We start from the raw sequence: 13,619 nt of genomic DNA, 5'->3' as shown, positions 1-13,619 counted from the left end.
GTTCAGCACAACATCATGGGCCGAAGGGCCTGTTCCTGTGCTGTACTGTTTTACATTCTATTGCTTCATGGTATTGGTCGTGGGGGATATTCTAGGCCATTCTAGTTTGTAGATTGTAGCTAATTACAATTCTGCTGCTGCTGATGGTCCTCAGTATCTAATGAATGAACAGATGTAGCAGCCCAGAAGTGCACAAAGTCTGTCCTATTAGTATAATGGTACTCCTACCGATATCGTCACGGACAGATGAATTTCTGACAAGTAAATTGGGGAGGGTAAATTCAAAAGACCTCCCGGTACCCTGCCTTGTGGGATCTCTCACCAAATGCCCAGACCAGGTCTGGTAGCTATATCATAGAGTCATAGAGACGTACACTACGGAAACAGACTTTTCAGTGCAACTCGTTCACGCTGACCAGACGTCCTAAATAAATCTAGTCCCATTTGCCAGCATTTCACCCATATCCCTCTAAACCCTTCCCATTTATATCCTTAAAAGATGCCTTTTAACTGTTGTAATTGTAACAGTCTCCACCACTTCCTCTGGCAGCTTATTCCATACATACACCACCTTGTGTGTGAAAAAGTTGCGCCTTAGGTCCCTTTTAAATCTTTCCTCTCTCACGTTAGGCCTAAGACTACTAGCGTTGGACTCCCCATCCTGGGGAAAAGACCTTGTCTATGCCCCTCATGATTTTATAAACTTCTATAAAGGTCACCCCTCAGCCTCTGATGTTCCAGGGAAAATAGTTCCAGCCTATTCAGCCTCTCCCTATTGCTCAAACCCTCCAAACCTGGCAACATCCTTGTAGGTCTTTTCAGAACCCTTTCAAGTTTCACAACATACTTCCTACAGCAGGAAGACCAGAATTGTACACTTTTCCAAAAGTGGCTTAACCAATGTCCTTTACAGCACACATGACCTCCCAACTCCTATACTCAATGCACTAACCAATAAAGATAAGCATATCAAAAGCCTTCTTCACTATCCTGTCTACTTGTGACTCCACTTTCAAGGAACTATGAACCTGCACTCTAAGGTCTCATTGTTCAGCTACACCCCCCTTCCCCCAAAGACCTTACCAATAAGGTTTGTAAAGTCCTGCTCTGATTTGCCTTTCCAAAAATGTAGCACCTCACATTTATCTAAATTAAACTCCATCTGCCATTCTTCGGCCCATTGGCCCATCTGATCAAGATCCTATTGTACTCCGAGGTAACCTTCTTCGCTGTTCACTACACCTCCAATTTTGGTGCCACCTGCAAAGTTAGTAACCATACGTCCCATGTTCACATCCAAATCATTAATATAAAATGACAAAAAGCAGTGGACCCAGGTCCTTTAGAAATTGGTCAGAATATTCAGCAGTGGTACTACTAACCCACACTTGGGTGATAGAAATGTTGAAGCTCCCCACTCAGGGTAAATCCTCTGTTGTCAACATTCCTGGTAGTTTCTTCGTGTGCCGTTTCTTGTAATAGTTAGGACACAATAAAACATTCAAAGGCAGTTTACAGAAGTATTATGGAACAAAACCAGACAATGAAGCACGTAGAAACATTAAGTGGGAGAGAAAGCTGGAGAAGTAGAAGGGCTTGCGAATGGGGGAGATCCTCTGTGGAAAAACAAAAGAACTGCAGATGCTGTAAATCAGAAACAAAAACAGAAGTTGCTGGAAAAGCTCAGCAGGTCTGGTAGCATCTGTGAAGAGAAATCAGAGTTAATGTTTCAGGTTCGGTGACCCTTCCTCAGATCCTCTGTGGCCCTGGCAGTGGAAGAATGCAACTATCAATGGTGGAACAATTCATACGAGGATGTGCTGGAGGCGAGAATTAGAGCAGTGTGCACAGTATAGGATAGGTTCAATTGACCAGCATGTTAACCCTTGCACATTTGTAATTTGTTTGATCCATTTGTAATCCCAGACTTCAATGTTATACTGATGCAATTAGATTTGAGACTGGGGCAAAATATAAGTTGCCTTACTCCAAATCTAGTTTGTACTCCATAATGCAAAATAAAACATAAGGCCCTTCAATCAAGACTCACTCATCTCATCAATAAATTGATTAAAATATGTGATGAAGTGCTTCTTGAACTGAGCCACTAAAATACTCTTAGCGAAGTCGAGCAGATGATGAGACATAGATCAGGGAATTAGATGGAGTGCAACTAAAGGACAGCAACAAATCACGCAAATTCAAATCAAATAGTTCAAAGTCAAACAGCAATTTTAAAGTTGAAATATTTTACGAACAGATGGTTGAAAATGTATTAATATCTTATACAACCAATGGTGCTGTTCATATACTATGTATATAGCAAGTTTAATTAACTGGAACATTTGTTTTCAATTAGTCTTACCATTGTGTGTTGGGCTGAGTGCTGTAGAGGCAACAGGGTGTAGGTGAAAGGGTAAAGATGATAAAGATGCAGGACCTGTAAGTATACAACATCATACAACCAATATTAAAAAATTAAATTTTCTCAGCAGCACTTTACAGTTAAATATACTGTGCGTTTTATATTCTGCACCATATAAATATCCCCCAAAAAAATCATTCATAATAGATTAGACAGCTCAACTGGATCACTCAAACTTCCAACTAATGTCACCTTTAATGGAACTATCTTGAAGTTTCTATGTATTTTTGTTAAATGATTCCACAGAAACATGATCTGAGAAATATGTATAAATTTGCCATAGATAGTTTTTTTTTGTCTTCAGTACATTTGAATATTAGAATTCAGGATAATTTATGAAAACGTTACTCTTGTAATCAGGAATGGAACTGTGGCAGACAACTTTCTCCCTCGATGGAGATCGCTTCAGTAAGCATATCTGGGACCTGCTGCAATTCACACTTTATAATATTCCACATTTCTTTTTGTAGCTGACCTATTGGGGACCCCTGAGCATATATGTGGGATTATTTAATTAGATTACCCTTTTTATTCAAAAATTTTCTGTATGTTCTCTTTTAAAATAAAGTTTATTTCATATATTTCCTCTTGAGATGGAGATTTAGGCAGTACCTAAAAGACCAAAAACCTTTCTCCAAGAATTAAGTTGTACCAAAGCAGTAGTTCAAAATTTAACATTCTTAATGGGTACTTCATTTCAGTACCACCAAAAAATGTCACAAATCCCACATATGCTCAGGGGGTCCCAATAGGTCAGCTCCAATAGGAAGTGTGGAATATTATAAAGTGTGAATTGCAGCAGGTCCCAGATATGCTTACTGAAGCGATCTCCATCGAGGGAGAAAGGTGTCTGCCACAGTTCCATTTCTGATTACAAGAGTAACGTTTTCATGAACTACCCTGAATTCTAATATTCAAAATGTACTGAAGACAAAAAATATAACTATCTATGGCAAATTTATACATATTTCTCAGATCACGTTTCAGTGGAATCATTTAACAAAAATACATTGAAACTTTGAGATAGTTCCATTAAAGGGGACATTGCTTTTCTTAAAATATTGAAAGGTGACAAAATATTTACCTGCATAAAATTCAGGGCTGTAGACAGCACCAACCACAGGGCTCAGCTTCCAGCCTGAAAATTTTAAATTAAACTGAAATTAATGCAAAATCAAGTTTCAATCTGAAGCAAAATAACACAAAAACCCAATAATTCATAAGCAGTAAAAAAAAAACTAGATTCAAAGCTTTCCGTGTCAATCTGTGGTCCGAGATCCCTAATAGCTGGTTCCTAATTGTCCTTGAAAGGGTGGTGAACTGCCTTCTTGAACCACTGCAATACATTTAGTGCATGTAGATGGAGGTCATTACAAAACGTTATCTTCATCATCCCTGGGTTTTAGATGGAAATCCATCAAGCTCAAGCTGGGAGTGAACACTGCACACTGACAAATCTATTGATCTAAAACTCACCCTCAGGCCTCACAAGCAAATTGGCTAAGCATTGCAGGGCAACTGATATTACTCAGTAAACTATTCAGTAACCAGAATCACGTCATAGTTCAGAGGTTGACTGGCACCTGGGAGCTGTTCCACAGCAGAGGCAATGCCATAAGTAAAGGAAGCAGATTGGGCAGAAAAACAAACATGAACTGTATTAGTAATTCACCAAGAATCTTGCTCTAGAGACAAAAAAGACTGCAGATGCTGGAATCCAAAGTAGACTAACAGGAGGTTAGAAGAACACAGCAAGCCAGGCAGGGTCTGGAGGAAAGGAGCAGTCAATGTTTCAGGTATAACCCTTCTTCAGGAGATGGGTAATACCCAAAACGTTCACTGCTCTTTTCCTTCAGATGAATCTCGCTCTACGCAATATGCAGACTCAGATACTTTGCTTGCCTTCTGAAGTACTGCTTAAAAGAAAACTTTTCAGTAAGTATGAAACAACATCAAAACTTGCTCAGAGGCATATATAAGAAAGCCTTTCAATGAAGGAGGCAATTCCAGAGCCTGATATCAATCTAACTGAAGTCAGAAGTCACACTACACCAGGTTATAGTCTAACAGGTTTATCTGAAATCACAAGCTTTCAGAGCGCTGTTCCTTCATCACTTCACATCTAACTGAAGACACACAACAAAGTGTACAGAAATCTGGAAGTACAAAGAGTTTTGGAGGTCAGGGAAGGAACAATTATAGGACAGCAAGAGTTAACAAAGAGGAGGTAGGGAGGTACAAGGAAACTTAACCTTAAGGACAAGTTTTAAACTCGAGGCATTAGGAAATAGGGAGACATTAAAGGAAACCAGTTACTTGAATTCCAGTGGTCAAAACTGTTGTTGGGTGGGCATTGAGCCAAATAGACGATATGGTTACAATTTTGCTCTCTAATACATGCTGAATTAGCAGGTTACAGCCGCCGCAGCTCTTCATACTCTGAGCTGGAAAAGGATTAATTAGCCTGGATTTCCATAAATCTGGTGAAATGTGCAAGTGCTTGGATGTCAGTAGAGAGTGCAAACAGATCAGACATAGTCCAATTGTCAAAGAGTCTTGAACTGACACTTGAACAGACTGCTGACATTTTGCCCAGGTTTCTATTTGAAGTTAGCCACTTGGGAGAGGAACCAATGAGCTAGCATTGCTAATGGAATGGCATGGCATTCTTAACCTCCACTGTGTAAACCCTAAATTTAGCAACATCAATCAGATACTTCAAAGCTTATTCCAGACTTGCAGCTGTAGGCCTATTTAAAACTAAACTTATGATATTTAACCCATATGCTTCTGATAACACAGCTAGTTAAAGCATTGCAAAAGCTGAAAGATATAATGCAAAAATGGCCAAGGTTTAATCACTGATCTGTGCTATATGCTGATCTTAATCAAGGGAGCAAAGGCATGGAGCTACAACTGACCTCAGTAACAAAGCAGAAACTCAGTCAGGATTTCTGCAACTGATTAGTGCCCAGAAATTCTTCATGGGTTGTGAGCGTGGGCATTGAGGGAACAGGGGACTGAGCTCAGCCATGATGTGCCTGACAAAAGAACATTCACCATCTGGCCTCACACATTAAAAATGGCAACTTGGAGGGTAGATGCTCCCCATGGAACCTGAAGCCTGTCACAAAGTTGATATTGTCAGAGAATGGGGGGAAAACTGAAATCAGAGTTGAGAAGGTATAGAGGAAAAGGGAAAAATAATTTATTTCAGAAGCTGATATTAAACTTGTACTAAAAATGAATGTTCCAGTCAAGCACATAAATTGTCTCAAGTTACATATTGGGCCAATTTGGAATATTCTAGTAAGCCATTTATCTGTCAGTGATAATTAATGTGTGAATCATTATGAAATTCTTTATTTTGTACTTTAAAACATATGCTATCCATAATCAGTTCCTTCAGTGTGATTTGGAAATGTGTAGTCCAGAATCAGGCTTGCATAGACATAGGTATTAGGTGTACACATTTTAAAAAAAAAATCCTGCTCCCAACCAGGCAGGAGATTAGGTTAGTCCCGCTGAAGGATATGGGTCGGACATGCAAGCAGCTAACTCAAAGAATGTACTCATGCTGGCTTTCCGTGAGAGGAGAGCAGAAGATTAGGTCCAGATGAGGAGAGTCAGGAATGTCCCCTGTCTTTAGAGAACTACTCATCTTTCAACTAACAGCTCTCAATTCCATTGCTGCAATTCAACAATCAACTGTAGCTATAAGGCTGTACGCAAACACTTGGAACATTCTAAACATTTATTACTCCTTTGAATAATATATAAGCATATCTCTTCACAGATGTAATGCTCTCTAGTCCTATTAAATGGCTATGTAAGCCATGCTGGCTTTTAAATTCCAGGTCTAATTTGCCTATATGTGCACATTTAAGAGTGTTTTGTAATCAGGTACTGAGGGTGTTGGTGAGAAGTGACTGAGGAGGATTCCAGGAGAAGTCAGGGTGCAGTCACCATGACGGAGAAGGGGATAGTGGAGGACTCGGTGCTCAACATGAAAAGCATCCAACAGAGGGCGGCTGTGAGACGTGACCAAGGAGGACTCTGGGAGAAATTGGCACATTCACCATGTCTGCCAGTTTCAAGTAGCAACCTTACCTGGATCAGCAGCCAGGAAGTGGAACCAGAGGGATCAGAAAGAGGATACAGCAACCAGAGTAGAAAACTGAACTTGATCCATTACAAAGGGAGTATTGTGGGTGCTGCACTTGGTTCACAAGCTCAAAAGTGATGTTTTGCACAGAAGAGCTCCTTAATGTTAAGCAGCAGTCAGGTGATTCTTTTCTTATCTTCAATTTTCACTAATTTTTGTAGCCAAACAGTTTTAGAGTAGTGGTATTTAGGCTAGTGGTAGAGTAGTACAGTACTAGGATGTTGAGTAGTACTAGATTGATGTTTATCGAACAGTTTGTTTAATTTTTTTGTGATAATCTAACAGCAGGAACTAGCTAGTTGTAAATTAATTTAAGTTAAATTTATTTTTAATGAAATAGTTGCTACAGGGTAAAGACCATTAAATATGTGGTTAAACAGCTGGTGTAGGAGGGAGGTCTTCAGGCATATGGACCACTGGAGTATTTTCCAGGGTTGGAGGAACTTGTACAAGCACCTAAACTAGACGAACACCAAAATCCTGGCAGCAAGGTTTGCTAGTGCCTCTTGGAAAGGTTGAAACTAGTGTAGCTGGCGGGCAGGAGCCAGAGCAGTAGGACAGTAAGTGAAATGACTGAGGAATGGTTAGAGACTGAGGCCAGTAAGGCTAACAGGAAGTAGAGACTAGGTTAGAATAGGTTACGAAACATGACAGGACTGGTGGTCTGAAATGCATTTGTTTTCACGTATGACAGGTAAGGCACATGAATACTGGGATTAGTACATATAACTATGATGTTGGAGCTATTACAGAAACCTAGAGGGGGACAAGACTGGCATTTAGATGTTTCAGGTGTGATAGACAGGGATGTAAAAGAGGCATGGGAGTTGTGTTACTGATAAGGGAGAACATTTCAGCTGTACTGCGGGAGAACACCTTGGAAGGTCAAATGCATGAGAAGTATACAGTAAATGGCAGAGCATTAGAGCACTGACCTTCTACATTTTCCCAAAAGTGGCAACACAAGTGGATAGGGTGATCAAAAAGGTACATGGCATGCTTGCCTTCAGCAGTCATGTCATATAGTATAAAAATTGGCAAGTCATGTTGCAAGTGTACAGAACTTTAATTGGGCTACATTTGGAAAATTGCATACAGTTCTGATCACCACACTACCAGAAGGATGTGGAGGCTTTGGGAGAGGGTACAGAAAAGGTTTACCAGGATGTTGCCTGGCTTGGAGGCTATTAGCTATGGGGAGAAATTGGACAAACTTGGTTTAATTTCTCTAGAACGTCAGAGACTGAGGGACAGCCTGACATAAGTTTACAAAATTACGAGAGGCATGAGTAGAATGGATAGCCAGAGCTTTCTCCACCCCCTCCAGTGTCGAAATGTCAATTACAAGGGGTCATTGGTTTAAGGTAGAAGGAGGAAGTTGAAAGGAAATGTAGGAGGCAGGTGTTCTTTTTTAAAAAAAAACAGAAGGTGGTAATTGCGTAGAATGCACTGCCAGAGGAGGTGGTAGAAGCAGATGAAATACCAACATTTATGAGGCATCTTCGTAGATATGAACAGGCAGGGAATAGAGGGACACAAACCATGTAGAGGCAAGAAGATTTTAATTTAAAAAGGCTTCATGTCGATGCTGGCTTGGTGGACTAAAAGGCCAGTTCCTGTGCTGTACTGGTCTTTGTGCTTTTGGTATCACAACCATCTGCTTTGTCCACTCTGAAGCTTCAGCTTCTCCAATCTTTCCTTGTAGCTCACTCCCTTATGTTGGCGATCAGTCGTTATATTCTCTCTAATGTATGTACCTTCTTTCTTTAGTGCAATAATCTAAATTTAACATGTTCCAACTAATTCTCACCACACATACTGAACCCTCAGCAGTGCTTCCATCAGCTCACATTCCAAAATTTTAAATTGCTGTATCACATAATAATTGGAATCATTGTTCAGGGTAAATTACATTCAAAGACATGTTTTCAGATTTATCCTGTTTTTACAAATGTACTTTTTAAAAATTATTGGTCGTTGCTCTGCTGCATATTCAAAAACAAACAGATCATACAGATCAGTGTGATGAGAACAACAGTCATTCCAGTAAGTGATTGAATTTTAAAATTCATTCACAGAATGCGGGTATCAATAACTGGGCCAGCATATATTGTCCAGAGGGCAGTTAAAAGTCAAGTTATAGTTCAAGGTTTACATTTTAGGACTAAAAGGATCAAAGGGTATGGGGAGAAAGTAGGGTAAAAAGATACTGAGTTGGATGATCAGCCACAATGATACTGAATGGTGGAGAAGGTTTGAAGGGTGGAATGGCCTACATCTGTTCCTATTTTCTACATCTCACGTTGCTGGGGGTCTGGAGTCATATGTAGGCCAGACCAGGCAAGGATGACAGATTTCCTTCTCTGAAGCGTATTAGTAAATCAGATAGGTTTTCTTTTAAAACAACGGCAAATCAACAGAATGGTTGCCATTAGGCTAACTTTCTTTTCCAGATTTTTAGTGAAATTTGAATTCAATATCTGCCTTGATAAGAATCGAAGCCATGTATGAGGATAGATAAGTCCCCTGGGCCAGACGGGATATACCCAAGGTTATTACAGGAAGTAAGGGAAGAGATTGCTGCCCCTTTGGCAATGATCTTTGCATCCTCACTGTCCACTGGAGTAGTCCCAGAAGACTGGAGGGGGGCAAATGTCATTCCCTTGTTCAAGAAAGGGAATAGGGATAATCCTGGAAATTATAGACCGGTGTGTCTTACTTCTGTGGTGGGCAAGTTATTGGAGAGGATTCTGATTATTTGGAAAAACAAGTTTGATTAGAAATAGTCAGCATAGCTTTGAGAGAGGCAGATCATGTCTCACAAGCTTTATTGAATTCTTTGAGGATGTGACAAAACACATCGATGAGGCTAGAGCAGTGGATGTGATGTATATGGATTTTAGCGAGGCATTCGATAAAGTTCCACATGGTGGGCTCATTCAGCAAGTAGGGAGGCATGGGATTCAGGGAAATTTGGCTGTCTGGATACAAAACTGGCTGTCCAATAGAAGACAGAGGGTGGTAGTAGATGGAAAGTATACAGCCTGGAGCTCGGTGACCAGTGGTGTTCCGCAGGGATCTGTTTTGGGACCTCTGGTCTTTGTGATCTTTATAAATGACTTGGATGAGGAAGTGGAAGGGTGGGTTAGTAAGTTTGCCGAAGACATGAAGGTTGGAGGAGTTGTGGACAGCGTGGAGGGTTGTTGTAGGTTGCAACGGGACATTGACAGGATGCAGAGCTGGGCAAAGAAGTGGCAGATGGAATTCAACCCAGAAAAGTGTGATTCATTTTGGAAGGCCGAATTTGAATGCAGAATACAGGGTTAATGGCAGGATTCTCAACAGTGTGGAGGAACAGCACGATCTTAGGGTTCCTGTCCACATATCCCTCAAAGTTGCAACCCAAGTTGATAGAGTTGTAAAGAAGGCGTATGGTGTGTTGGCTTTCATTGGTAGGGGAATTGAGTTTAAGAGCCGTGAGGTTATGCTGCAGCTCTATAAAACTCTGGTTAGTCCACACTTGGAATATTGTGTTCAGTTCTGGTCACCTCATTACAGGAAAGACGTGGAAACTTTAGAGAGGGTGCAGAAGAGATTTACCAGGATGCTGCCTGGACTGGAGGGCAGGTCTTATGAGGAAAGTTTGAAGGAGCTCGGGCTTTTTTCATTGGAGCGAAGAAGGATGAGAGGTGACTTGATAGAGGTTTACAAGATGATGAGAGGCATAGATACAGTGGATAGTCCGAGACTTTTTCCCAGGGCAGAAATGACGATGATGAGGGGGCATAACTTTAAGATGATTGGAGAAAGGTATGGGGAGATGTCAGAGGTAGGTTCTTCACACAGAGAGTGGTGGGTGTGGGGAATGCGCTGCTGGCAGTGATAGTGGAGTCAGATACTTTAGAGACTTTTAAATGACTCTTGGATAGGTGCATGGAGGATAGTAAAATGTAGGGTATGCAGGGTAGATTGATCTTAGTAGGATAATAGGTCGGCACAACATCGTGGACCGAAGTGCCTGTACTGTGCTGTACTGTTCTATGTTCTATGTTTTATGTCCCCATTTTCACCTGATGAATTGGCAGTGCTTTGAAAGCTTGTGATTTCACCTGTTGGTCTATAACCTGATGTCGTGAGACTTCTGACCACGTCACCAGAACAGAGAACTAGGTTCTGGATTACTGGTCAATTGACATTCCGCTACATCACCACCTTCCTGAGTAACGTTCTTTTATGCCACAAATACATTTTGCTGTTCCTGAACACATTGTGCCGAGTAATCAAGCTATATGAATGAGTTATTTTGACTTTGTAATTTTTAAAGAGTCCATTATGAAGGATGAGATTGCAGAGTATTTGGAAGTACGTGGTAAAATAGGGCTGAGTCAACATGGTTTCGTCAAGGGGCGGTCATGCCTGACAAATCTGCTGGAATTCTTTGTGGAGGTAATGAGCAAGTTAGACAAAGGAGAGACAGTGGATAAAACCCATCTGGATTTCTAGGAGGCCTTCAACAAGCTGCTGCACAGGAAGCTACTAAATAAGAGCCAATGGATAGAGAATTGGCTGAATGACAGAAGGCAGAGATTGGGGTTAAAAGGGTCTTTTTCAAGATGGCAGCCAGTGAATAGTAGAGTTCGTAAGCGTCCGTGTTGGACCCACAGCTATTCACGTTATACATTCACGATCTAGACAAAGGAACTAATGGTATTATTGCTAAGTTTTCAGATGACACAAAGGGAGGTAGAGGGGCAGGTAGTGTTGAGGATTCAGGGAGGTTGCAGGAGGACTTGGACATGCTGGGAGAGTGGGCAAAGAAGCAGCAGATGGAGTACAATGTGGGGAAGTGTGAGGCTATGCACTTTGGTGGGAAGAGTGAAGGTGTAGACTATTTTCTAAATGAGGAAAGGTTTTGGAAATCTGAAGTACAAAGGAACTTGGAAGCCCTAGTTTAGGATTCTATGGTTAATATACATGTCAGGAAAGCAAATACAATGCTGGCATTCATTTCAAGAGGATTGGAATACAAGAGCAGAGATGTACTACTTCTAAGGCTGCATAAGGCTCTGGTCAGACTGCATTTGGAATATTGAGCAGTTTTAGGGCTCTGTATCCAAGTAAGGATGTGCTGGCATTGGAGGTGGTCTGGAGGAGGTTCACAAGGATGATCCCAGGATGAAGGGCTTGTCATAAGATGAGCGGTTGAGGCCTCTGGGTCTGCAGTTGATGCAAGTTAGAAGGATTGTGGGGTGGGCAAGGGTGGTGCGATCAGATTGGAACTTACATAATACTGAGAGACCTGGATAGAGTGGACTATCTAGGTAGAGATAGTACTAACAGGAGAGACTAGGACCCAAAGAGACAGCCTCAGAGTGAAGGGACAACCCTTTAGAACTGAGATGAGCAGGAACTTCTTCAGCCAGAGGGTGGTTAATCTGTGGAACTCATTGCCACAGAGGGCTGTGGAAGCCAAGTTTTTGAGTGTATTTAAGACAAAGATGGATAGGTTCTTGATTGGCAAAGGGATTAAGGGTTATGGGGAGAAGGCAGGAGAATGGGATTGAGAAACATGAAATGAATGACAGAGCAGACTTGATGGGCCAAATGGCCTAATTCTGCTCCTATGTCTTATGGCATAGGCCGGCAGCAACCTCCCGTTACCTCACTGAAATGGCCATTCTTCACATAAACTCCAAAGGAAACGCAGGCCAGTTATCTCTGAGGTCACCACAGCCAAACTAAACCTCTTTGAAGAAAAGCCTCTAATCAGAACAATGAGGTTGTTTTGCCAGCCAAGCACTGCTGGCCCCTTAAGAAATCAAACTCTCCCAGTCTAGCACTCAACATCTTTGTCTTGAAATTTTAGCAGCTTATTCCAAATATTTGTCTTCACAGATCCAGAGGTGTACAAGCACCCAGTTCCCAGTAGAAGTTACTGCACGGAATTAAGAAAGACCTTCCATCAGTTTTTTTAAGCACAATATCAGTGAAAAAGGGGCCATAAGCTATTGTGCCAATGGAAAGTTGAGTCTGATGACTTAATCCAGGCAGTCAATCTGGGGCTAGGCTAATCTGTAGAAAGCAGTGTTACACCATAGGGAGTGCAGGCGTTAATGTTAGGCATGAAGACCCAGTTCAATTGTTTCCATTTCATTATCGAAGAGCTTACAATAACCGAAACCTATGCAGAAATAAAGCTCTGCTTCTATAAGAATTTAGTATAATGCTACCCTCACACTTAAAGCTTGAAACAATGTTCGTGAACTACACAAAAACACATTTAAATTTACTCGTGTTGAATATTTGAAAATGTTACCATTTGCATAAGGGCTGACCATCTTCTTATTAGTCATCACTCGAGCTGTGGCATTGTTTACCTGAGGTGCACAGATTGACACAGAACCAGCGTATTAGTCAAGGAAATGGTCACTGCTTTTCAAGTACAGAACATGCAAGTCCATCAAAAACAACAGATTTAGCTTAATTACGATGCATATAATATTAAGTATGAATTAGAAAAATTTAAAATTACTTTTTAACATGATGTATATTAATGATTGCAAAATATTTTTAAATATTTTTAACAAGGACACTCAAAAGTAAACCATTGTTTCTCAGGCAAGTTCGCTTCCTCATTATTCCTTTAAAATTATGAAAAATGAAATACGAAATTCATGTGTTCACTTTGATACAGCTATTGAACCACCGGATAATAAGTGACCTTGCAGTTAGGAGAGATCAGTATATATTTTCTAATCAATCTATTCCGAATGTTGTAACACACCTCTGAAGCAGGTGGGACTTGAACCCAGGCCTCCCGTTCCAGAGTAGGAACACTACCTCTGAACCACAAGTGCCTCTAGTTCCTCAGGATAGATACTTCCTAATCAACCTGTTCAGAGATGTTATGATACATCTCTGGAGTAGGTGGAACTTGAGCCCAGCTCTCCTGTCTCAGAGTTAGGAACACTATCACTGTACTACAAGAGCCTCAGGACAGATCAATAGGTATTTTCTGATCAACCTGTT

At 41.0% G+C, this 13,619-nt stretch overlaps 1 protein-coding gene across 8 annotated transcripts in view; it reads right to left on the bottom strand.

Annotated features, from left to right (window-relative positions):
- Positions 1–13,619, bottom strand: part of LOC109931731 (RNA binding protein fox-1 homolog 1-like) — a 230,887-nt gene that overhangs the window by 38,123 nt on the left and 179,145 nt on the right. For all 8 annotated transcript variants that reach the window (XR_007265719.1, XM_048617752.1, XM_048617749.1 and 5 more), the window contains 3 exons: positions 12,907–12,967; positions 3,510–3,563; positions 2,366–2,440 (listed from right to left, as the gene is read on the bottom strand). Coding sequence is in view for 7 of the 8 variants with exons in the window: in XM_048617752.1 (XP_048473709.1) it covers positions 2,366–2,440; positions 3,510–3,563; positions 12,907–12,967 (190 nt within the window). In the remaining variant the exon portion in view is untranslated. The remainder of the gene's footprint in view (positions 1–2,365; positions 2,441–3,509; positions 3,564–12,906; positions 12,968–13,619) is intronic.

The sequence above is a fragment of the Rhincodon typus genome, chromosome 37 (genome assembly GCF_021869965.1).
Source record: "Rhincodon typus isolate 14 chromosome 37, sRhiTyp1.1, whole genome shotgun sequence".
NCBI lineage: Eukaryota > Metazoa > Chordata > Chondrichthyes > Orectolobiformes > Rhincodontidae > Rhincodon > Rhincodon typus.
Note: the sequence above shows the minus strand (reverse complement) of the source record. Positions and strands in the feature narration are given on the sequence as shown.